Source organism: Neodiprion fabricii, chromosome 2 (genome assembly GCF_021155785.1).
Source record: "Neodiprion fabricii isolate iyNeoFabr1 chromosome 2, iyNeoFabr1.1, whole genome shotgun sequence".
In the NCBI taxonomy this organism is placed as follows: domain Eukaryota; kingdom Metazoa; phylum Arthropoda; class Insecta; order Hymenoptera; family Diprionidae; genus Neodiprion; species Neodiprion fabricii.
In genome coordinates, this window is record NC_060240.1 from 6848234 (window position 1) to 6872382 (window position 24149).

General features: G+C 36.8%; 3 protein-coding genes across 5 annotated transcripts in view; 2 read left to right on the forward strand and 1 right to left on the reverse strand.

Moving 5' to 3' along the window:
- Positions 1 to 2753: 2753 nt before the first annotated feature.
- Positions 2754 to 6788, forward strand: LOC124176174 (protein arginine N-methyltransferase 5). 2 transcript variants are annotated; one of them, XM_046557091.1, is made up of 12 exons: positions 2841 to 3182; positions 3603 to 3746; positions 3822 to 3940; positions 4031 to 4254; positions 4441 to 4623; positions 4705 to 4914; positions 5017 to 5225; positions 5405 to 5527; positions 5619 to 5794; positions 5889 to 6092; positions 6196 to 6377; positions 6575 to 6788. In XM_046557091.1, exons 2-12 carry the CDS (start codon positions 3658 to 3660, stop codon positions 6725 to 6727), a joined length of 1872 nt encoding a protein of 623 aa, XP_046413047.1. In that variant the 5' UTR covers positions 2841 to 3182; positions 3603 to 3657; the 3' UTR covers positions 6728 to 6788. The 2 variants fall into 2 exon arrangements, with proteins under 2 accessions (XP_046413048.1, XP_046413047.1); XM_046557092.1 differs by lacking the exon at positions 6575 to 6788 and having other exon boundaries at positions 2754 to 3182; positions 6218 to 6359.
- A 787-nt stretch (positions 6789 to 7575) lies between these two features.
- Positions 7576 to 11896, forward strand: LOC124176179 (glycine cleavage system H protein, mitochondrial). Of its 2 annotated transcripts, none has more exons than XM_046557105.1 (4): positions 7576 to 8073; positions 8538 to 8681; positions 9176 to 9428; positions 11751 to 11896. In XM_046557105.1, the coding sequence occupies exons 1-3, from the start codon at positions 7923 to 7925 to the stop codon at positions 9403 to 9405; spliced, it is 525 nt and encodes a 174-aa protein (XP_046413061.1). In that variant the 5' UTR covers positions 7576 to 7922; the 3' UTR covers positions 9406 to 9428; positions 11751 to 11896. The 2 variants fall into 2 exon arrangements, with proteins under 2 accessions (XP_046413061.1, XP_046413059.1); XM_046557103.1 differs by lacking the exon at positions 11751 to 11896 and adding an exon at positions 10230 to 10476 and having other exon boundaries at positions 7577 to 8073.
- Positions 9620 to 24149, reverse strand: part of LOC124176173 (nuclear hormone receptor FTZ-F1) — a 33135-nt gene continuing 18605 nt past the window's right edge. Inside the window, exons 2-5 of the mRNA XM_046557090.1 lie at positions 17445 to 18133; positions 13952 to 14210; positions 13628 to 13728; positions 9620 to 13414 (exon numbers count right to left, since the gene is read on the reverse strand). Coding sequence (XP_046413046.1) covers positions 13268 to 13414; positions 13628 to 13728; positions 13952 to 14210; positions 17445 to 18133 — 1196 coding nt within the window. The 3' untranslated portion in view covers positions 9620 to 13267. The remainder of the gene's footprint in view (positions 13415 to 13627; positions 13729 to 13951; positions 14211 to 17444; positions 18134 to 24149) is intronic.

Here is a 24149-nt window from a genome sequence, read left to right on the forward strand (position 1 = left end):
CCCTCATCGAACATACGATTTTTTTTTTTTTAATTGAAGATTGAACCTCCCCGAACCTGAAAAAACTTCTAATCCTTCTTTCACTCTAGATCCTACTCCTGATCCTACTCCTACGCCAACTCCTGTTCCTCCTACTCCTACTTCTACTCCTACTACTACCACCTCCGTCCTCCTCGTTTACCTAGTCCTCCTCTTCATCTTTGTCCTTCGCTTCCTCTTCGTCCTCCTCCACTGACTTCTACTTCTCCGCCGACCACCTCGTTCTTCTCCTTGTCCTCCTCCTTGACTACCTCGATTACCCGCAACCACCCCGAACCACCTACGACCACCTCCGAACACTGCCAACTACCTCCAAAAACCATCGCTAACCACTTCGGGTTATACCTCGAATACTAATAAATATTTTCAGCATTAGAAAATATTAAAAATATTGTGTAAGGATTAATACAATTTTTTTATTGACACAATTTATCAAGAAGATTATGAGAAAATTATAAAATATTATAGAAATTCTACTAGCGCATTCATAGCTACTGAATTTGGGCTTGCGCGAAAAATGAATTGAAATAATTTATTGTAAACATGACAAGTTAGAAAAATTTTACACGAAATATAATTACAATTGTCATGTAATCTTATAAAAATGTTAAACTCATCGAGCACAAATCCTCCTCCTCCTCGTCCACCTTGTTCTCCTCGTCTTCCTCGTCCTCCTCCTCGTCCACCTCCGACCACCACCAACCACCGCCAACCACCTCGAACAACCACCGATCACCACCTCGGGTTATACCTTGATCAGTAATAAATAGTTTCAGTACAAGAACACTTCAAAAATATTGTGTAAGGATTAATATAATTAATTAATTGATTAATTAATTAATTAAGACAATAAATTTTATTAGCGCATTTATAGCTACTGAATTTGTGCTTGCGCGAGAAATGAACCGAAATAATTGTTCAAAAGTCACAAGGTCAAGAACCTGGACAGCCAAAACTACGGAGCGCTTTTCTTGGATGTAATAATCCACCAGGTAGAGGACCTGGACAGCCAGAACTACGGAAAATTAGTCCAGAATGTCAAAAGTCATCACGTCAAGGACCTGGATAGCCAGAACTATGGAGCGCTTATTCCGGAAGTCGAGTTTCACCAGGTAGTGGACCTGGAGCGCAGGAACCATGGAGCGCTTGTCCTGGAAGTCCAGTTTCACCAGGAAGCGGACCTGGAGCGCAGAAACTTCGGAGCGCTTGTCCTGGAAGTCGAGTTCCTGCAGGTAGTGAACCTTGAGCGCAGAAACTATGGAGCGCTTGTCCTGGACGTCGAGTTTTACCAGGTAGCGGATCTGAAGCGTAGAAACTACGTAGCGCTTGTCCTGGATCTAGAGTTGCACCAGGTAGCGGACGTGGAGCGCAGGAACCACGGAGCGCTTGTCCCTACAATCGAGTTTCACCAGGTAGTGGACCTGGAGCGCAGGAACCATGGAGCACTGTTCCTGGATGTCAAAATCCACCAGGTGGAGGACCTGGATCGCCAGAACTACGGAAAATTAGTCTTGAAGGTCAAAAGTCACCAAGTCAAGGACCTAGACAGCTAGAACTACGGAGCACTTGTCCTGGAAGTCGAGTTTCCCGAGGTAGCGGACCTGGAGCGCAAGATCCAGGAGGTAGAGAACCCGGTACTCGAAATCTGCAGAGCGCGATTCTCATACGTCCGCTCTACTGCGTGGCTATTTCCAGACTGAGAAATTCGGTTAGCTGATTTTCGGTTAGCAAGAGAAAAAAAAATTTGGGTGACGTCACTTTCTGAACATACGAAGACACGACATCCAAACTTTGGTTTCGAACTTTAATACTATGTATCTTGTATGATGTAGGATGTATGATGTATGATGATATGATATGATGTATAATGATTCTAGTTTTTACATTTCAGACAAGAAAGACGCACTATCTTCCCTGCCAATTCCAGACTCAAGGGGCTAGGCCCTTTGATGGTCAACCGTTGACTAAAGATGTATTCTTCAGTTAACGGGTCAGCTAATAATGCTGCTGTTCTGCGACAGTTAGATGATAAAAATTTTTGCTCGTACCTTTCAAATATGTGTTCAAATACCCTCGACATTTTAAGAAGCTTCGTTCTTTCTCTCATTATCAAAAAAAAAAAAATCGCCGACAACCACCTTTTCAAACCTTTAAATCAGGACACTGTGTTAAATACTGTCTCACATAAGCAGCATCCATTTGACTCGATCAAAATTAGCGCATCCGTGATGTATTACAGTTACTTTGAATTTTTTTCCGTACGAACACTTTTCTAAAACCAATTCTATTTCCCTACCCAATGTAGATACCTCACTTGCGACTAGCTGAAACAGCGTTTCGATTCTATGCCTACGACAATTCAAGATCGAGAGAGCAAATGAAAAGTTGTTGGAATAATTATGAATATTAATGTTAAAGAATACATGGCCGAGCAGGGGGTCGAGGAGGACGAAGGTCGGAGGTGGTTGGTGGTGTTCGAAATTGGTAGGAGGCCGTAGGAGGTAGTCGGCGCTGGTAGCAGGTGGTTGGAGGTGGTAGGAGGTGATCGGAGATGGCCGAGGAGGACGAGGACGACGAGGCGGCGGAGGAGGAGGGGGACGAGGTGGTCGGAGGTGGTTGACGATGGTTGGTAGTGCTCGGTGGTAGTTGGGGGTGGTCGGCGGTGGACGCGGTTACGCGTCTTCTCGCGGGAATGATCGAGCTGATCGAGATTTCTAAGTCGCAGTCGACAAGTAGTCTTACGTATTCACTTTGTACCGACTAAAATATAAGCTTCCATACCGACACTACTTTGCCTGTTACGAACGTCGGTTCGAGTCCCTTAGGTAGAATCGATAGAGCAAAACCCTCCTACGCTCCCAGGCTCACCCGGGTCCACTTGCCCGCCGAAAACTGGTCACAAAAATCTACTCAGAGGTATCCGTCTTTATACCACCAATTGACTAATTAGAGTGAGAGGTCGGACTCCGCCGTTGCTTTCTCTTTCCAATTAGGGCTTCAGCTCGGTGCGCGGACCACGCAGTCTATCTATGTTCTTTACAAGTCTATGACAGTCTTACTGGCCGGTGAGAATGTCAAAGCGTGATTTGGTATCGCAAGATTTTGTTAATACCGGCTCTTGAATCGCAGTCTTTGAACCTCAGGTACGGCTATAGCAGAGGATAGATGAATCATTAATATAGACTTTTAAATAGGATTCAGATAACTTGTTGCTATTTTATCAGACGTAAACGAATCTGCATATCCTAACCTCGATAACAATGTGGCAGCTTCGTTGCGCACCTGAAATAACCCACATTGTGCTGTTATTCTATTGTTTACAACGCTTATTGATGAACAAATAATCATCAGTAAATGAAAGTATCTAACAACACATTAGGATACACGTATATAGATATTTCACTGCTGGCTTTATCAATTCAATTCTAATTCAGTGTAATACGCATTATAAAATTATCCTCACAATAAATCAACAGCCTACTTATACTTTTTGCATTTATTCTGATTACAAGATGTAGTTAATAAGGTCAATTACAATTCAAAAATGAAATGCAATTTTGCAGCATATACAAGTTTCTCTGATTCACGGGACACGGTTGAGTTCTTAAAATCGTGACAATGGCTGCTGAGAAACAAGTTTCCTGTGGGCTGGACTTCTGTTCAGTCCCAGATTTAAGTAATTGTTTGATGACTGCGACATCATCAAGGTTAGTATTTATTATTGCCATTTGAACATGACGTTCTACTTGAAAAAATCTCTGATTCATGGACATCATTTGCAGGTATGATTTTATCTGCATACCCTTGGTGCATCCAAAATTTAAACGTGAATTTGTTGATCCTGAATTGAAAAAACGTCCTGGGCCATTCACGAGGTCTGACATGATCCTATGCAGCTCCGGTAAGCTGAGAAGAAAATCATTTGCACTGACTTTCAAATTTGCTTACCAGAATTTTTAGCATATACCACTGAGTGAATTTAAATTCGCAGATTGGAATAACTTGGTGATTGGGAAATTGTCGCCTTACATTGATGTAGATTGCACTAATCCAATCTCCCGAAAGAATAACGAAGAGACTTTAAACCAGGAATTGGCATTGGCTACACACCTAGGTCTTCCAGCGATTACATTCAAGCTAACAAGAAATATGAATCAAAATATTAATTTTGCTCGAATTATTTACAATAAGTCTACAACTCCTTGTGCCTTCCAGGTATGTTTACACATGGATGTTTAGTTCTGTGCAAGTGTATCAATATTTTGATCTAACCGCCAATTTAAAATCATAGAATGTAGTCAATTAAATCTAATTGTGAAAAACTAAAACAAATACCCTCACAGATCAGTTTGATTGAACTTTATTTTACATCATTATGTTTAATAACCTTGGCATTCGTAGGTGTGGGTTCAAGTTCCAATGGAAAACCCTGCTAAGCAAGCCAACACGTACAGATCAGACAAAGGAGATGATGCAGTTGAAAGCACATGGGAGTGGTGGAATTCCCTGAGATTAGTTTGTGACTTCCATGGGAAGCTTGGTGTTGCCTTGATTGTTAGTCACGACATTCCTAGTGCAGATGAGGTGACTTGTAACATTGATATTCCCCTCATACGTGATTTTTTCTGTTTTACCTGGTCTCTGTATTACCTAATCTAACTTCAGATAAATAGATGGTTGGGTGAACCACTGAAGTGCCTAATTCTACCTACAACCTTGTTCATTACCAATAAAAAAGGATATCCAGTATTAAGTAAGGCACATCAAATGTTGCTCAAGAAGTTTTCTCCACTGAGGGTCCAAATGATTCTATCCGGATCAAACAGACATCAGGATATTACTTTTTATCATAATTATCTTGATCATCTTGCAAAGGTACGGTGTATCCAAATTATTCATTTCACTCTTGTGCAGTGCATTGTACACTTATTTTTGCTATCTGTGGTTAAAATGTCTAAGATTATTTCATTTTCCCAGACTTATCAAAGTAATGGGCCAGTTGAAAGATTTGCCAGGGGCTATGAAGATTATTTGCAATGCCCGTTGCAACCGTTGATGGATAATCTTGAATCTCAGACATATGAAATATTTGAAAAAGATCCCTTCAAATACAATCAATATCAGACCGCTATTTACCAAGGAATTCTCGACAAGATTCCAGAAGCTGAAAAGGATACCAAAACTTTGTAAGGAACGTGTTAAACCTTACACTAGAATAAGAACTTGTTTTGAACTGTGAATGGGTAGAGGCCGCTGATGAATTTTATGATTAGTCAACCAGTTTTCCCCCAATTGAACAATCTTTTCATTGCCTACTCACTAACCAAAGTTATTAATACATCTTGTAACGTTTTACATTGTGCAGAGTTATCATGGTTGTCGGCGCAGGTAGAGGACCCTTGGTACGGGCTTCTTTGAATGCTGCTGAAAAAGCACAAAGAAAAGTCAAGGTTTATGCTGTTGAGAAAAACCCTAATGCCATTCTAACGTATGCATAATTTGTCTTGATAACCAAATTGATCAACTAAATCTGTACTTAACTCTCAACTTGCTAGTACTTACCAGATTATTGATCACAGGTTACAGGCTTTAGAAAAAGAAATATGGGGAGACAAGGTCACTGTTGTATCATCTGACATGAGAGAGTGGGTCGCTCCTGAAAAAGCAGATATTCTCGTTTCTGAGCTCCTAGGATCTTTTGGCGATAACGAGCTTTCACCTGAGTGCTTAGATGGGGTTCAAAAGTTCCTAAGTGGTATACCTTGCATCAATACTTACATTCATTCATATAGTGTTCCCATGGATTTATTTGTAGACTAATATGTCTTCTAAATATTTCTGATTGATAGATGATGGAATAAGTATACCTTGTTCATACACGTCATACATTAGTCCAGTGCAATCGTCAAAGTTGTATAATGAAGTCAGGCAATGTAAGGAAAAAGACAAGCATCCCCTGGCTCACTTTGAAACTCCTTACGTTGTTCATCTTCAAAACAAGTATGATATTGCACAACCACAGCCTCTCTTCACATTCGTTCATCCTAATAAAGGTAAGAGTTGATCAACGTTTATGGTAACTAAAAGCTGCGAAAAATTTCTGTTTTTCCTATTACAATGTAACAAAAATTTTCATTCTATTCTTTTTATCTTCAGAACCATTTATTGATAACAACAGGTATGAAGTGAAAAAGTTTGTAGCAGAACAAAATTCGGTATTGCACGGTTTTTCCGGCTACTTTGAAGCCATCTTGTACAAAGATGCGACTATTAGTATAGAACCGAACACACACAGTCCAGGCATGGTTAGCTGGTTCCCAATTTTCTTTCCTATTAAGGTAATAATTCACATGAATCTTATATTTCGTAAGGATATATCTGGTGTACAATCCAACTAAAAGAATGTTGATACAACTATGGTTACTAACAATAAGATAAGAGCTTTAGATCGTCACATTGTTGTATTATTTTTTTTCCTTGTAAGTTGTGGAAACAGATCAAGATTTCTTAATAAAATACCATATAAATTTTCCAGGAAGCCGTTCTACTCAATGCTGGTGATGTGGTTGAGGCACACTTTTGGCGAAGGTGTACATTAAAAAATGTGTGGTACGAGTGGTGTGTCAGCAAACCTGCGCCATGTTCCATCCATAATCCAAATGGCCGGTCCTATACAATTGGGCTTTGAATTACAATGAACTGTGTGATATGAAAGGTTGAAACTTGAAAATTAAATAAACAAAGAACCACTTTTCGTTATTTTGTAAAAAATGATTTTTAATGTTGTTCGAAAAAAGATATTTTTTCATTTGTTGAACTGATTGTTTGGTGCAGTATTTGTAATCAACTTAGAGAATATCTCTTTTATTCGATGAGCCAGTAACTGCACATTATGGAAATGCAAGAATGCATTTTAATGCGATTAGAAACATGTATTTGTGGTTCGTAGCTTGTCGTATTAATGTGATGGATAGACCAGCTACCGCCCCTTGCAATTTATTAATAGTGATCCTGCATATACTTATGTAGGTGGTACTACGTAGAATTTTGATACATAACATGTTTGCTGTAATCACGCTGGAGAAATGTTGTAACGAACTGATAAACCATTGACCTCACGTGATCAGAACAGTCATGTACCGATACCACACGCAAAGTGCCGCGTAAATCGTAGATCTCGGATTCTATTGAAGCAAAAAATGTCCGTACAAAAATTTGTCACACGTACGGCGATATTGAAAATTATTAATCGTATTAAATTTCACCCAACTTTTTCAAAACAGATGGGAGCAGTTCTAGATGATATAGATATTTTTATATGCCTAATGTTGATTGGAAGGAATTTTTTAAAAGAAGTCTGGTGGATATTAGTAATACTTTCTGGCTTTCTTTTTGATGACTTCGCAATATTTTTTTCTTTGACTATAATGCAATGTATACTATAATCTGTATTTCATTCCATGTTTATTCTAGATTTCTATAGGTGCGTGAACGCACGACCTCAAAAGGTCATAAATAATAACGTTTGAAAAGTGTAAAGACCGCGTCAAAGTCGTTTATGCTCGTTGCACTGTCTGATAGTAAAGCAGTGATTGCGGGGAGTGGAAAGATCGTTCACAAACATAAACATTTTAAGGGAAGAGAGGGAACGCAAAGAAGAGTCTAACCAGATTGGAAGAGAAGAATTTCCAATATTTTATTGTGTGCGTTACGGGAGTTCCAACTTGAGCTTTGTTGCGGTCGTTTTGTCACACGCATCGTGAATTAGTTGAAACCTAGCAGACGACGCGGTAGCAGCAGAAAAGTAGTAAATTGTTTACTAGTACGTTATTAGTTCTATTTACGTAATTTATCCCGAAGAAGTAACAAGAAAAGTGTAATCAATGGCTCAATACGTGACGCAAATTTTAAGATGTACAGTAAAAACAATAGCCTCTACTCATGGTAAACAAATGTTCAATAGTGGTGTTTCCCTAAGATCAAAGATATTCTTATCACGAGGAATAAGCACAACGCGGTGTATGTCCAGTACCGGTGAGTGAAAATTTCTTACTTAATTCATCTTTATATATAGTAGGATTTGACATCCAGCCCGTCTCTCTAGTGTCATAATTTATAACGCACTACTATGATTTCAATATCGTCGGTTTGGTTGTGTTTGTCACAAGTTGCCTAATCTAGCCTAACCTATATTGGAATTTAAACTAACAGCAGACAAAGAGGGGAGAATGAGATCTTTGATCATAAAGTTTAATATGCGATATGATAACTTGCGTCATTTTTAGATTCAAGAATGTCGTTATGCACCAGTAGAGCTAAAATTTTTTGTGATACAATGTACGGATAGTATTTGTTCCACGCTCTCACGCGTACGTGAAATCTGGACCTTTGCATCGACTAAAAGTTACATTTTTTCAATCTCGCCATTTCAAAGCATTAAAGGCTAGACCGGTTATTATTTTTAGTAAACAAATTTTCAACTCTTATTTGTTTTTCAGAGAGATGGTATACAGACAAACACGAATGGGTAGAAATTAATGGTAAAGTCGGTACCATTGGGATTTCACACTATGCTCAAGATGCCCTCGGCGACGTCGTCTATGCACAGCTTCCAGATGTTGGCAGTTCCATAAGTCAGGAAGGTACGAATAATTTTGTTTTCATTTGCTTCTTTTTTCGGATTTTACATTACAATCTGGATTCAATGTCTCACGCAGGTATATGTTTTCATAAAAAATGTTTTCAGGAAATTCCTGAACTGAAATATTTCCAATGTGAGCATAATAGGTGAAGCAATGCTGAGTTACATTATTTTTGACAGTATTTACGATTATTAGATTGACGATCAATAGGAAATCACCTCGATAGGTTTTCATGATGCTGATATTAATCAGTATCGTCTTCCAAAATTTACCAACACGACTGTGACTTCAGCTCTGCTGTCCTAAAAATGGCACAAAAGTTTCGTTTAGCCACATCTAGTAACGATTTTTACAAAAATGAGTCTTGGAATATAGTTCTTGTTGACTAACTTGAATTAAGCATAGAAACACTAAACTGAAACAATTTTGTTGTCTGTGATATTGATGGACAAAACTACTGATCTGATTGCGAGTCATATCATTTAATGTTTCAGACGAATGTGGAGCATTGGAGTCTGTAAAAGCAGCATCGGAACTATATAGCCCAGTGTCTGGCAAAGTAGTGGAAAAAAATGAGGCAGTTGAAAGTAGTCCTGGTTTAATCAATTCTTCCTGCTATGAAAAGGGCTGGCTTTTCAAAGTTGAACTGACTAACCCAGACGAGATTAAGAAATTGATGGATGAAAAGACATACGATCAATTCCTGAAAACAGATAGCCATTAAATAAGAATGTGTACAAATAAATCGTACGTAAATAATTTGTGAAATAATATAGTTCCATTATTTATCATGGGATAGTATGAGGAGTTTCATGAGCCCAATGGATTTTGACAATTTTCATCGATATAGTTTTTAGACACGTCTTACAAACGAAATGAAGAACTTGTATCGGTAACATCACAAGAAAAAAAAATGTACCAAATTTTTGTATATGTGACAACCGGCACATCTAGGTTTATCTTTCGCATGTTTTAACTCTTGAAACTCCTTAGGCACTAATTTTATGTACGCAAAGTTTTCATTTCGACAGTAAAATTCAGGGGGCACAGCAATGGTAAAGTTTCTGGTTAGCATACGTCCATATTGAACAGAATATAAATAGACCTACTCTAAAATAGCCAATCTCGGGTCAAAAAGGACGTAGGTCATAGTTATGAGATCACGTGAATAAGGTTTATGAGTCAGAATACATTGTGTACAGAACATATAAGTGCGTTGGTAGAAAAAATCATTATGCCTTGTGCAGTAATTGGCAAAAATCTGTAATACAGATTTAGAGATTTGAATGACAGTTACAATGTATATTTATTCTGAAGGTTTTTTTGTAATATATTAAATAGATTGAAACAACAAATTGTCTTCGCTATTTATCAATGCGTCTGAATAAAGGACCTTTTTGATTATTTAGCACTGTTTATAATCTATATTCTTGATGTCATATATGTATCGAATTAATTTTCTTACACATACAGCTTATAATTATTGGCTTAGGTATTATTACCAAGATTCGTTTATTTTTTGTGTTTTTCAATTTTCATTGTTACCAGGTAAATGGTAATCTGGGTAATCCGACTCTCAATTCACCAATTCAATCCGTAAAGCATAGCTGTGTGAAAGACTGGCTTTCAGAAGTTTACGTCAGCAGCCCAAGCCTGATAGTGTTAAATGTTTGTTGGCTCACTGACGAGTTATACATTATTTTAAGAACTGAAGCGCCAGATCCAACGATAATACTAATGTTGAGTCTGAGAAGGTACAATTGTATGTTAATAATAAAGATATATTTACAATCAATGAATTTTCTACATAATTTACAATTGCCAGTTTCTAATGGCAGTGTCAACAATGCGTAAGAATTTATATTTTTTTTTCCACGTTTTTCTTCGTTTTTGTTTTAATTTAATTCCAATAATCAATTGAACTAAATAATCATAATGATATCAAATCAATTTCTTGCCAATTGTAATTGGTAACTGTACATTTAATATTTAACACAATGTACATAACACCATATAATTATCGTATCTATAATAATTGTACAATTGTTGATAATCAGGATGTAATGGAATTCATTGGACAATTAAATAGGATGGGTATTTATAGATACAAAGATAGCGGAGGACCTCAATTGAGGGGTGCTCTCCTCTTTTCTTCAGGGGTGATGTTTATGGATGGTTTCGTATCGCATATTCGAAAATTAGTCAAACCTACTGGTGGCGGCACATCTTTAATTTAGGAACAAATTGCAATGCTTCAGGTATCGAGAGTTATTAAAACTGTAAAAGTACAAAAGTGAAATATATTCATTTGAGGTAATAGTCGTATATTTAAAGTTCATAACCATTTCATAACAGAGCGAAGGAAAAAATTTGAAAGAGGAAATGTGAACTATTCTTCAAATCGATCGAAGATTAATAGTTACTTCTTCCTTCCACTTTTTCTCCTCTAGATGGTGTAATGGGCTTTAACATACACAGGGTGTATATTTTAACATCAAGATATTTCATGAGACTAAATGTACAAAGTAGAAATTCTTTTAGAAATCCCTAAATAATTGACCACATATGTATAGATTTATGTAGCTGTATTATAACAAACCAGCAGATTTGACACATTTAGAACATGTCAATATTATAGACTGTCAGGATCCGAAGTCGAAAGTGACCAACCAGCAGCAAAAATCCTTGCGCACAAGGCATAAAATTTAGCTAGTAACAACATCAAGGCAACGGCACAAGCAAACATTTGATAATATATTCGCGTAAAATAGCGCTACTCGCCGTATATGGTAACTCTGGATAGAAACTCTATGCACTCCTTCGTAGCATTGAAAGATTATTTCGATATACAAGCAAACTTACTTTATATGTCGTTAAAAGTCAGGAGAAAAAAAAGAAGAAACAGAAGAACTATGGTGTGTGCGTGATGTACAGAAATATAAATTATGGTGAGCGGCACGATTAGTTGAACGAATTTATAGAAGGAGGCGAGAGTGGGACAAGGAAAAAAAGCAAAGAAAAATTTACCCCTATTTGAATATTACTAACCATTGTGGGCAATGATTTCAGTCAGTTTGGCCGTTTCTGCCTCTCGAGTCCGACAATTGTAACGGGAGGCTCGTTAGAAGCCACCGCAGGTGTCCCAATGACAACCTTCACAGCACTGAACAATTTCTGACTAAGAGCTAAACAATATATAATATAATAATAATCTATTGATGAAAAATAACTATACGAGCATAAAACTAATCTATCTTAACATTCACTAAATATTTATCATTATATTTAACAACTTGATTAAGACAGTAATATTCTGATTATTATGTATGTATTATTAATTACAACACAATTTAGGACCACATAAACCTTGCTCCAGTGATTCTGTTGTTTTCTTAATATAATCTTTATTATGGTACAATATACAAGTAGTAATAAAATATCGCAATTCGTGGTTATTTTTTTCCGCCACCTATTTGAGAACAAAAAAAAAAAAAAGGGAAACAGAAAACAATTCAAAAAATCACATAAAATGATAAGACAAAAAATACATTCAAGAATAAAGTATTAAAATTAATGAAGACATTAAGTAGCTAAGGATTTTTCAGTAAGCAACAGAAATAAATTTATTTCATTAAACTATACACAAATTATTGTAATTACATATTTAACATGATTTTATACTATACAATGTAATTGGAATGTGTTAACTAATATTTACAAGAACAAGAAGATAATCCCTGCTGTTTGCAAGTGTGACGAAAAATGCAGAATTAAAGGAAGTTCTAAGGATGCCCGGCTGGTGGCCTTTGCATACGTGCAACAAACATGTCACATGCAAATTCACTGTGTTATTCAAGTATGCCCGTTGAATCCCGTATAGAGATACGAATAACTGGAGAGATTGGTATATATGCGTATACATATACATATGACATGCAGGCGTACACATCCGCACACGTATATGTACATAATGTGTACATATATATACATATATCTCTCTTTTCTTTCATTACTTCTTTCTTTTTCCAACAATAGGATATTATCAGTTGAGAGCAAGGCTTCAGTGGTATTGTTACTTAAAAATAATATTGTTTCTAATATTAGAAAAATAGCTTTACTTATTCAGACAAAAGTTGCCTGCCCTTTGACCAATATTTTGTTAACCACCCTTTGTACTGTTTTCAAGGCATCTTGCTTACTATTCCCTGCGCATAATACCCCCCGAGTTAGGGTAATTCTTCACGGATACATCTCTAAAACTTCAACATCAAATATAGAAAATATATATCATTATGTTTATATATATTTAGATACATTTTTTTCTTTTATAATACATATATACTATGTATTTATGTAAAGTATGTACGTCTATACTTGATTTGTTTTTTTCTTTCTTCATTTTCATCTTTACATAGGTAATACATGAACCAGGGCCCCGTAATTTGGTACAATACCTAAATAAATCGCGTTACTTTGTGATAGATACGTGAGGTCCATTTCGTCCGTTGGCAAGGGGCGGTACCAGGACTTCTAATATAGTACAATATACTCTGTGGACAGCACAGCTGTCCATATAATTGATCATTTCATTTTCTCTTCGCATGAAGCATCTCCATGAGAAGGGTCTGTGTCGGGGCTCCTCCGTTACAGTGTTTGTGATAAAGGTGCTCTTCACCCCTACTCGCCACCGCGTGGATATCTGGTAATACTGTCAGCAGCTTGTGAAACTTGTCCTGGAGCAAAATATTTACGATTGTTAATTTTATATAAAAAAAGTCATAAATTGTTGGTAAACTAGAAGAATTCCGGTACATAATTCTTGCTCAAATCATCATTTTAGTCTTCAATTGAATACCAGCTGAGTAAATGTTACCATCGGATGCTCAACATAAGTCATCTTTTTTTTTTATTACTATTAATCAAAGAATACGACAATGAAAACGTACTGGTAACGACGGATAACAAGTCAATGTGTAATCGAGTAAAGCACGTTGCACTTGCTCATGTCCCTCTTGCACATGTTTCTTGTTCACCAATCCCCGTACATCTGTAAAACACAATTTTATTTTTGCATCAATTAGAAGAAATCTTTTAGAAAGGTTAAATCGAAAAGCTTTTTAAACATGATGAATTTCAAAAAAAAAACATTTCAATCAAAATGTTCTATTTCCATTATATTAATTCGAAATCGGATTTTTTTTTAGTATAAAATAGATAAGTGCAAAATGTCGGTTAATAAAGTAACGGATTTCAAATAATTTATAACTCACCATGATTGAGCAGCATGAGAAATTTCATACAAATGTAGTCGGATAGGTCGAATTTGAGCTCTTGAAGTTTATTGGACAACTCATTGAAGAGATCTCCCAATGAAGGAACACCCAGAAGTCCAAGACATAAAAGATCGAACTTCTGGCCGTTGTGAAGAGTTGTTTCATCTGGTAAGTTGTTGTGTAACCTTTGATGGAGATGGTCAAGCACCAACATATCCGACCAAGAGTGTTGTAAAAGTTTCATTTGGTCATCAACCTAATTGCATGTACAGAAAAGAAATGAAAGAAGTTAGTAATATTTATCGATTTACAATCTAAATATTTCGGATAGGGTGACAATCGTTCAATTGTCATCATTGGCCGATAAGAATATTAATAGAACCTTTCTCTCTTTCAAATTTTTTAGTTGAATATAAAAAGGTATTTTACAATTGCTGTATCTAGACTTAATGACGCCATGACAATGTTACACATTAAAGCAGTGACGCAAAAAGCAAACAGCCATAACTTTGTTGGATACTTTTTCAATATTTCATAAAACATACGAAAATAATTTACTTTTCAAAAAATGGAACGAACTATATTATTCATCGGTTGATTAGATGTATGTTGCAATAAAAATAAAACATGAATAACTTTCTTTTTGATTCAAACAAATTCGTCACACATTCTACAAGAATGATATTCCGTATAAAATATGTATCATCGATTTCAAAGATGTATAATAAATTTGCTCTACAATTTTATTAACATCTAATTTAAGAACAGACCGCAGACATAAAAAATTAATTCGAATTTTATAATACCACGGCTATAAAACTACGAGCGTATGTGACCATGCGGTGAAAGTGATTACAGGTATATAATACCGACAAATCAAAACGAAGATGAAAAATCTTTGGAAAAATTTCAAACGAAATCAATTACATATTAAACTCGCCACATGTATAATCGGCAACAGCGTGTATACACGGTGTTACGGGGATTGGCTCAACGTCTGCAGCAATCGGCTTCTGGACTCTCATATTTGTAAGAGACAGAAAGAGTGAAAAAAAAAACGAGCGAGGGGGGAGCGGGAAGGAGGAGGAGTAGTTTGAATGGCGTGGGTGTAGAGGTAGGTATATGGCATGTAAGTGAATTTTGGAGAAGGTAATACGCGAAGACATAATATCCCCGACGTAGACCTCCATAGAATGTAAATTACTATGGGCCCGCTTCGGGCCAGCCATCCAGCCAGCCCAGCCAGCCCAGCCAGAGCCGCCGCCATAACCTAGAAACGTATCGTGTTATGACCCAGATATGAGGCGATGCTTGAAATCATTCACCGATTGTGAAATACCTCGCGGTTACCTCACATACCCCGCTCTTACACACTCGGAGTGGCGGTGTGGGGGGGGGGGACGGCCTCATAGACACACTACAATGAAACGACGACGACGACTTGTTGATGTAAGAACATCGAGCAACGCCGTCGCGTCAACTGCAATGCAGGGCAGCCAACACCGGCCGCCACAGACTTTGGACGTCGCTGGTTGATAGCTGATGGCTGATCGTCGTGAGCGGTGTGAATTCTCTGCCCGTCGCGTGCGCCGCGTTTGCCGCATGACGTCATATCCGTTCACCAAAATGGCTCCAGGAATAGAGAACAACGTACTAAGAAAATTTTGTATTTCGTACTAAAACCAACACTGAGAGAAATTTTTAGAACGGGTTACCGCTCAGTCCTTAACTATTTTCACTTTTTACGATAATCGAAAAATACAGTTCTAGGTAGAAAATAAAAATTAGTTTTCTAGCTGTTACCGGAAAGTCTAGTATCCGTTGCTATTCTTTCTCATTACGATCACTGTTGCTATGTTTTCTTGTAACTGTTTCGAAAATGGTTGGTAATGGGTACCAAAAGTACTCCCGATATGAAAAAAAAAAATTGTAAAATGACTTAAAATCTTCATTTGGAGTTTAATTTGATCTAGAATATTTATATCGTTCTATATACACGCTGTCCAAATGTCCAAAATAACTATCGTGAAATGTCCTAACATTAAAAAATGTTGAATTTCATTTTGCGCATGAATTTGATAGAGCTGACCTCTCTGCTGTACGTAGCACTGGAAGAGTGCGAAAATAAATGAATGCATATATTTCTTCCAACAGTGTATATATATACACTCCTATTATTAACATTATTATTGTTGTTATTATTATTATTAATGATCGGCGCAGGTCTGCACGTGTCCCATTATTTATAATTGCACGATTGTAAAACAATGTCACGTATTATTGAGCACGATTATAGGCGTAGACATTTCTCCGAAGTTAACATTACGTAGTACCGTGTAACAAAGTTTTCGACTAAGCATAAAGTCCTGCAATGTACCCTATCGAAAGTTATCATCTAAAGTACCCTTTCCGTTGCAAAAAGTTGTTCCTGCGGGTGATTCGTACAACGTATAAAAAAAAATAACGAAGAGTAGAAAAAAAAAGATGAAGTGCACCAATTATTCTTTATAATAACGAAATCATTCAACGCTTATTCGAGTAAAGTCATACGATCATTTCCCTCACGAGTACCGAGGACCGGAATTGAAAATATTTCGAGAACTCGAGCTTGGGTTCCAGGTTCCAGGATATTGCCGTACTATGTCAAGGACTGTCGTGATATTTCGCGAGATTTTCAGGACTTCCAGGACGTTCAAGGACGACGGGCAACCTGCCAACGATACTCTATGGAAATGAGATCGCATAGGAGATACGAAGACCTCCGTAGAGTCTAACGACTTTAATATATTCCAAAATATACTGTTCAAAGAGTATAAAGTATGTATACCGTTTTGAGTTGCAAATATGTTATACTTTGCGAAAACGGGGGGTTTTTTTTTGTGTCTTGGCAAATTAATGATTTCATTTTTTTTTTTTTTTTACTAATCTATCGAATTACGAGAAAGAACCTTCAATACTATATAAAGAAAGAAATAATAACCATTTTCATCTTTAAAGTTTATCGCTGGATGGAATAAACCTATTGGTGTAAAAATACACGATGCGCATCGTTCTGACGATTGTACACGTATACCTACACACAAGTATTTCACAAATTTTCTACGGCGATTCGTGTATGTATGCATACAAATACGTTTTAATTAAGAAGGAATTTTTACTTCTCAATAAATTATGTCAAACAAGTTGTGAACCGAACTTACGAAACATTCTGATATCCTTCGTACTAGGTGGAAACAATGAGTAATAGCGATTATCACTTTTGTATGTGTAAAAAGTAAGAAATTGATTCTAACCGTAGAGATGTGTGTAGGTACATAAATTAGACACGATTTTGATGTTAATTATAACCATTGAAAACAATGGCATGCCGAAACTTAGTAAGAGCGGTAGGAGGAGCGGGATTGTAAGATCAAGAAACGAGTGTAACGGGGTGTAACGATGAGATTGGGAAACGAGGAGAATCGTCGTTGAAAAATGTAAATTGACAAACCTTCAGATCCTTGAAGAAAACCGAGTTTCTCGCCCAGTCGACCTGCGAGAAGAGATTCTGGTCGAGCACTTTGCACATAAGTTCAAACAAGTCCACTTCACACTGATTGTACGTTTGGTTTTGCAATAGGTTAAACAGCGATGATTGCCACTCCCGATCGTCAACGGTCTGAACGAAGTCTCTGATCATCGGACTAGTTTTAAGGGTAGCTGTGGACGGTGTGTTGGCCGGTTGATGAGACTGCTGGGACTGTTCGCCAAAGTTGAAGGCCTTCGGACTCGGCGTCGTAGAGTTTGCCGGCCATAATTTACTCTCGAGGTTCGGATTGGCGTTGTGGAGATGATTGCCGGCCGATATCGTCGGCTGGGAAGACGGTGCTATAAGCTGGTGCTGACCGGCTCCTCCTGGTCCCGACTGCGTCGTCGCGAGTCCCGCGGCAACCGCTGCCGGGGATGGACTCGAGTCCGGAGACGAGGTCAGACTCGAGACCTGAGGTATTTGAATCTCCTGCTTTATGTGGAGGAACGGCGTTACGGCAGACGGATAACCGACCTCGCTACCGAGGCCACTTCGTATCGTCTGAAGGGCCAATTGGCGCTGTCTCATTAGCTGAAGTTTCCTCGCTCTGTCCCTTTTGTACATCGGTCCGAACTTGTTCCTACCGCCCCTCATCCTGTCGGCTCGTACGGCTGAAACACGGAACAACGCCCAACTTTGTTCAACAATCGGTACAATTTTAACGACATATTCAGATTATTAAAGGACGTTCGGGAAAAATTAAAATCCACGAATGTAGAGGGCACTGTAAACAATCGGCGCGACGTACGAGATTATACATTTGGGGACAATGAATCTGAGACGGCTAATTTTTTTACACTAGACAGTTATGTCGGCAACACAGAGAAACCTACAGCGCCACAGTCGGCCAAGCGCGAAACTAACTCAATCTCAGTTAACGTAACATAACCCATGACTGTCGAATCTAACCTTAAAATACCGCGGGGATATTGACTTGTTGGATTGACGCGTATTTGAGTTTGTTCGGCGTTCGGTCGACTGTGGCGCTGTACGTTTCTCTGTATTGCCGACATAACTGTCTAGTGGAAAAAATTAACCGTCTCAGATTCATTGCCCCCAAGTGTACATTGTTTCAACTAAAATCTGTTAGTAGGGAAAAACGATTAATTTCTTAACAACAGTTACTCGGTGAACGTAAATAAATATATCATTAGCAGGAAATCTTAAAAACAAAATATTTCCAGGACTTCTGGACACCATGTTATTCCATGAGTGACAAATTTCTCTATTTCAATAACAACCTAGTAGTTAAATCAGCTGCTCAGGTACCTAGATACAGACATTTAAAGCGTTCTGGAACATTTCCCCTTCCTGCACGTATGCGTATATATCATAAATATATATATATATATATATATATAGTTATATAATGTTATTTTTACATTTAATCCGAAGGAACGTTGCAATCTTCGGTTTCCGATTTACATAAGTACAACATACCTACATTACTTCCCGGATGTCGTAGAAAATAATACGAATATCGATTAGACATTATAGACTCAGGACATCGAGCCATTTGATATAGTAGTTACATCTTATACATATACTTGTATATAGTTCAATCTGCATGCGTAGAGAATGGTTAAACGATAAAGGAAAATTATGAATTTAGATAGTCATTTTCGGCATATAAACGCGTTTAAAAGTAAAAGTTCCAGTACGAACATAAAAGCCAAACATTTCTTTCAGTCGTTTCTTCATTTTTTTCACGAACGACCGAAATCACAAAAACACGACGTTTTTTCAACAATAATATTTTGGCTGTTTGAATTATGAAATGAAGAAAGAGAGAAAAAGAAAGTAAAAATAAAAAAAATAAAAAATAAATAAATAAATAAAAGGAAACAGTTCGTTTTAAATGCCCATTTACGGACAGCATATGATACACACGTATGTGTAAAGTAATTTCCCAACAACATTAAATTTAGTGTATATATACGTATACGTACACATACACAATATACACCAGACATATATTTGTCACGTATATTTTTCTACCCACCTGCTAGTGGCAAATTAAACTTTCCAATAGTCCGAACTGAACGAACACCGGCGGTTATACTTGGCAGGTATAGGTATAGTGTAAACTTATACACGGCCAACTTACAACACTGCATATACGTATACATGCATGTCATATATACACGCTCCTTGCGGTAATTTGGGTCATTTCGTATTAGAACGGATAACGCGTGCGCTCGTCACGTTGTATGTATAATGTACCTACATACCTATACGTGCGCACATGCATACACACACATCACGTTTAAACTTAATGCAATTAAGGGAAATACTTTTGCAGCGGTCCGCAGCTGCTGACAATTTGCAAAAATGAAACGAAGCAAAGGATTTTTCTTTTTCTTTTCTTTTTTAAAAATAAGAGTGAAATAAAATAAAGACGGAAAGATTATTATTATCGTGAGATAGGAAATATCCAAAGAGATGAAACTTGACAGGCAAACTTCAGCAGCACCGCGTGTACGAATTTGCGAATTTTTCAAAATCCGATCGGTATTGGGTGTGTAAAACTGATGGAAAAAAAAATATGTCGTTTTTTTTTTCTGTAAATACACACGAAATTTCAAGCACGTCAATTGACGGCCATATCGCAATTTCAGTGCAAATACAAATTTTATTTAATATACAATGAAGGGAATGAAACGATAGCAAATGTATTATTTGACGATACTGACTCGTTCGCAAGTATACATTCGCGTATTGTACTTGAATATCGCGTAAAAACGAAAAACAAGAAAACAATTTACACATCGATTACGAGAAAGTCGTTTATAAACGCATAATACAGATATTAATCCCTGCATTTTTGTATATCGTATGTACGTACGTATGTATGTACGTATGTACACGTAATAATCACGCGATATTTGCGAATTAGAAGCGACGCATGAATAGCCGCGTGCAATGTTGAACAAAAAAAAAATCAAGAGATCGGAACGAAAAGGAGAAACAAGAAAAAAAAAAAAAATATAATAAAGGTAACGACGAAAAACGCCTGTTAAAATTTCGCAAATTTTTTTTTTTTGTTTTACGCAATTAGTACAATTGATCTTCCAAACTCTATATATATATACACACACACACATACGTAAGTAAATAAACTGGTTTCGCGTGTTGGCAATATAATATGCCATAGCACATACATCGTACGTACATACACGTACGGTGTATTACATGCATGCGAACGTTCTTAGGAAACCAAAGTGTCGACGACGTTTTGAGGGGGATCGGACTGCAGGGAGACACATTTCGTATTCCGCAATAACCCTGCCTCCTTTCGACTCTCCCCACCAATCTTTGTCTGTACACACGTGCACATGTATAAAACTGTATGCATACATACATACATACATATATATATATATATACGCATGTACGTATATACGCATACACGCAAATCGAATGCCGGTTCTGCATTATTCGCAATAAATATATGAGATACGTGGGTCTTGCCAGAGAGTATGTGTAAGGGATAAGAAAAAGGAATGAAATGAAATGAAAAAAAAAAAAATAATATTGTAATGCTTTGAAAGAAGATTATTATGTATACTTAGAATAAGTGCGGAAAATGCGAGTGAGGAAGATTTAGGTTATAGGTATGTATAGGTATACGTAAATGTAAAGGAACAATAATTCGTCGGGATGGTTTTCTGCGTAGATAATTGTTGTTGTTTGAATATTATTTACCAATTAGTCGACTGAAAGTTTTCCAAGAATACGAGTAATTGCGAATATCTGTTATCGTGGTGAAATTGAAAATAAATCGTTATCTGAATGATTGAATATTTGACAGTATCAATGTTTCAATGAAATTTCGATCAATCTTTAATAAGTTAGCAAACGTATGCCACGTTAATCTCAACGTAACGAAAACTGCATTCATAATTGCAATTCCCTAAATTGTGTCTAAATTGACCTATTTCTTCATTCCAGAATCAGTCGAGAAAATCTTCAAATATTCGATTAAATTTCCTCGACCTTATCCACACGGAACATCACAAATTCGACCCTATTGATCCATGATATATTGTGTAAAAATTACTATTTTGCCTTGTTAAGGTTTACTGAATTTCTAAGATTCCCGCATCAGTGAAATAACGATTTTCCGAAACGTGAATCGTAAAAATAACGTTACCAACTCTAGCCTCGCGAGAAAAAGAAGAAGCAATAAATACATCGCAAAGCGGAATAAATCACGACTGATTTAGAATAATCGAAATCATCTACAGAATAATATTTTTCCCTATAAAATAGAATCTTACTATACTTACTAGCCTAAAATTTAATCCCAATTCGCGTCGACGATGTGTTTAAAAAAAAAATAAACTGCTGGACAAATTCGCATTCACGACGATTAATTTCTTCGACGAATGCAACGACAAAAAATATCGTCGCTACACCATAGCTACGTAATCTTATAGGTCCGATTCCCGTCTTAAATGCGGCCTGGTAAATTACACACACACACACATACGTTCATAAACGTGGCACGCGGCCGAATCAAATAAACGCAGCGTTGACATCGAATTAGATTTGATTATTGCGAGAAAGAGAGAGAGAGAGAGAAATATTATGGCACAACAAAGCAAACCGTTGTGCGTTTATGGTGTATACCTACGACAACTTCGTGACTGCAACACACACTCTTCGCGATGCAGGCTTAGAACGTGATCGGAGTCCCGAGTTGCTCCAGAACGAATTCTTTTTTCTCTCTCTTTCTCTCTCAAAATGTATACGCGAACATTTCATTTCTCATTCCGCTCGGACATGTATTATTATTATTATTGTTATTATTATTATTATACGTTTTTGTCCAACCTGCGAGAATTTTTCTCTACTTGTTCGTTGTTTCGAAATAATTTCACGAGATAAATCGAGCGACGATTCGGACACTTTGTAATATTGCGGTGCTTCGGCGAAGATGTATTGCCATTTTTACGAAGCGTATAGACAAACATATTATGTATGCAGAGGAGAACGATGTGCAGGTGTATAAAATTGACGAGGCGGGAAACAATTTCAATTTTAGAGTTGGGAGAATAGGTAAAAAAATAAATACATTTACGAAGATTCGCAAGATTTAAATACTTTTGGAATTTCGCAAGGGATTTTCTCAACGGTAATTGTGAGCTCTTTGATTTTTTTTTTTTTTTTTATCGTCATTTTCTTCTCACTTTGATCAGGTTACTACAGATCGGTTGTTTTTATTCTGAAAGAAAAGAAAAAAAACTAGTCGAAGCTGATAATTCTCGTTTTAGAATGCACCTGACGTTTGAGCAAGAAAATTTTACCATACTTGTAAACTGTATTCAAGCTACCAGTTGCAAAAGTTTCTGCAACGAATCTGCAGTTAATCGCCTACGGACATCTTTCATTCTTTTTTTTTTTTTGTTTTTTATTTTTTATTTCTCTTCAGCTGTTCTATTTTTCTATTTTTCGAATAGCACGGAAATCGGATGGTACCTGTAACGAAATACATGTTTCAAAAAAATACTATAATTGTGGGAAATCAATTAGAAGGTGATACGCCAGCATAAATTAAATGATGATATGTCTTTTAATTAAGTCCGTCCGGATCATAAATATGAAAAACAACGAAAAAAAAAAAAAAAAAATACAAAAAATTATGAGCAATGCATCGGGTCAGCATGATTTAGGATTATCAAATATTTGCAATATTCTTTTCACCGAACGCATCTGTGAATTCATTTCTAGTATGGTGAAAAAAAAAACAAACGTGAAGAAAAAAAAAAAAAAAATTGATAATCATCTTACATTTTCAAATTCAACTATCAATTTAATTATATATTGTGAAAAATTGAAGTTTTTCTTTTATTTTTCTCCTTTCAAGTCCCACAAGCGTATCAAAATTTCTTTTGCCATATATTGTTATAAATATACGTTACACGTATAAATCTTTAAGAAAGGCATCGAATATCAGAAACTTTTTTACACAGCTTTGTGATAAAACAAAAGAGAACGATAAAGACGAATGTAAAAAATTACTGTTGGTGAAATGTTAAGAAAACCATCTTTGTCTAATAAAAATAAAAAAAAAAAAATAACAAACTCTCATCAAAATCGCACAAAACAAAAGCGGCAAATAAATTGAACGCTTTTGGAGTAAAAAAAAAAAAATAAATAAATTTAAAAAAAAATAAAAAAAAAAAAAAAAAGAAGAACAAAAGAACTAAAAATAGTAATAAAATAAACACGCGGCAAATATCCTCGTATAAAACGCGGGAATCCGCAAGATGTGCTCGATACTGTAGAACCAACGTTTAACTACTCGTCGGGAGGACTGTTGGAGGGGGCGGTGGGGGGGAGGCGGGGGGCAGTTGGGCCTGTTGGGCCCGAGTGGGGAGGGGGGCAGTGGGCCGAGCAAGTCGAGCGCCTCAACCTCCTTTCACTTTCAACGTGCTTATATTATGACCGGGTAGAGTCTGTATACGTTTATAAAACGCGTTAGTGTATTTTTGTACGGTTGTATACGTGATCCACACAATTGTAAATAGCGTCCATTTCAGCCATTTTATTCGTTTCAAGTATATTACAGACAGAATGCCACGTTACTCTTGCCAATCTCTTGACTGCATCCCATGATGTGAG

What these genes read in the sequence shown, in the direction of transcription:
- LOC124176179 (XM_046557105.1), top strand. Translation starts at nt 7,923, where the DNA reads ATGGCTCAATACGTGACGCAAATTTTAAGATGTACAGTAAAAACAATA. An exon ending in GCGGTGTATGTCCAGTACCG is followed by an intron (nt 8,074 to 8,537) that starts GTGAGTGAAAAT and finishes TTTGTTTTTCAG; the next exon opens with AGAGATGGTATACAGACAAA. An exon ending in CAGTTCCATAAGTCAGGAAG is followed by an intron (nt 8,682 to 9,175) that starts GTACGAATAATT and finishes TTAATGTTTCAG; the next exon opens with ACGAATGTGGAGCATTGGAG.
- LOC124176174 (XM_046557091.1), top strand. Translation starts at nt 3,658, where the DNA reads ATGGCTGCTGAGAAACAAGTTTCCTGTGGGCTGGACTTCTGTTCAGTC. An exon ending in CAACTCCTTGTGCCTTCCAG is followed by an intron (nt 4,255 to 4,440) that starts GTATGTTTACAC and finishes TGGCATTCGTAG; the next exon opens with GTGTGGGTTCAAGTTCCAAT. An exon ending in ATTCGTTCATCCTAATAAAG is followed by an intron (nt 6,093 to 6,195) that starts GTAAGAGTTGAT and finishes TTTTATCTTCAG; the next exon opens with AACCATTTATTGATAACAAC.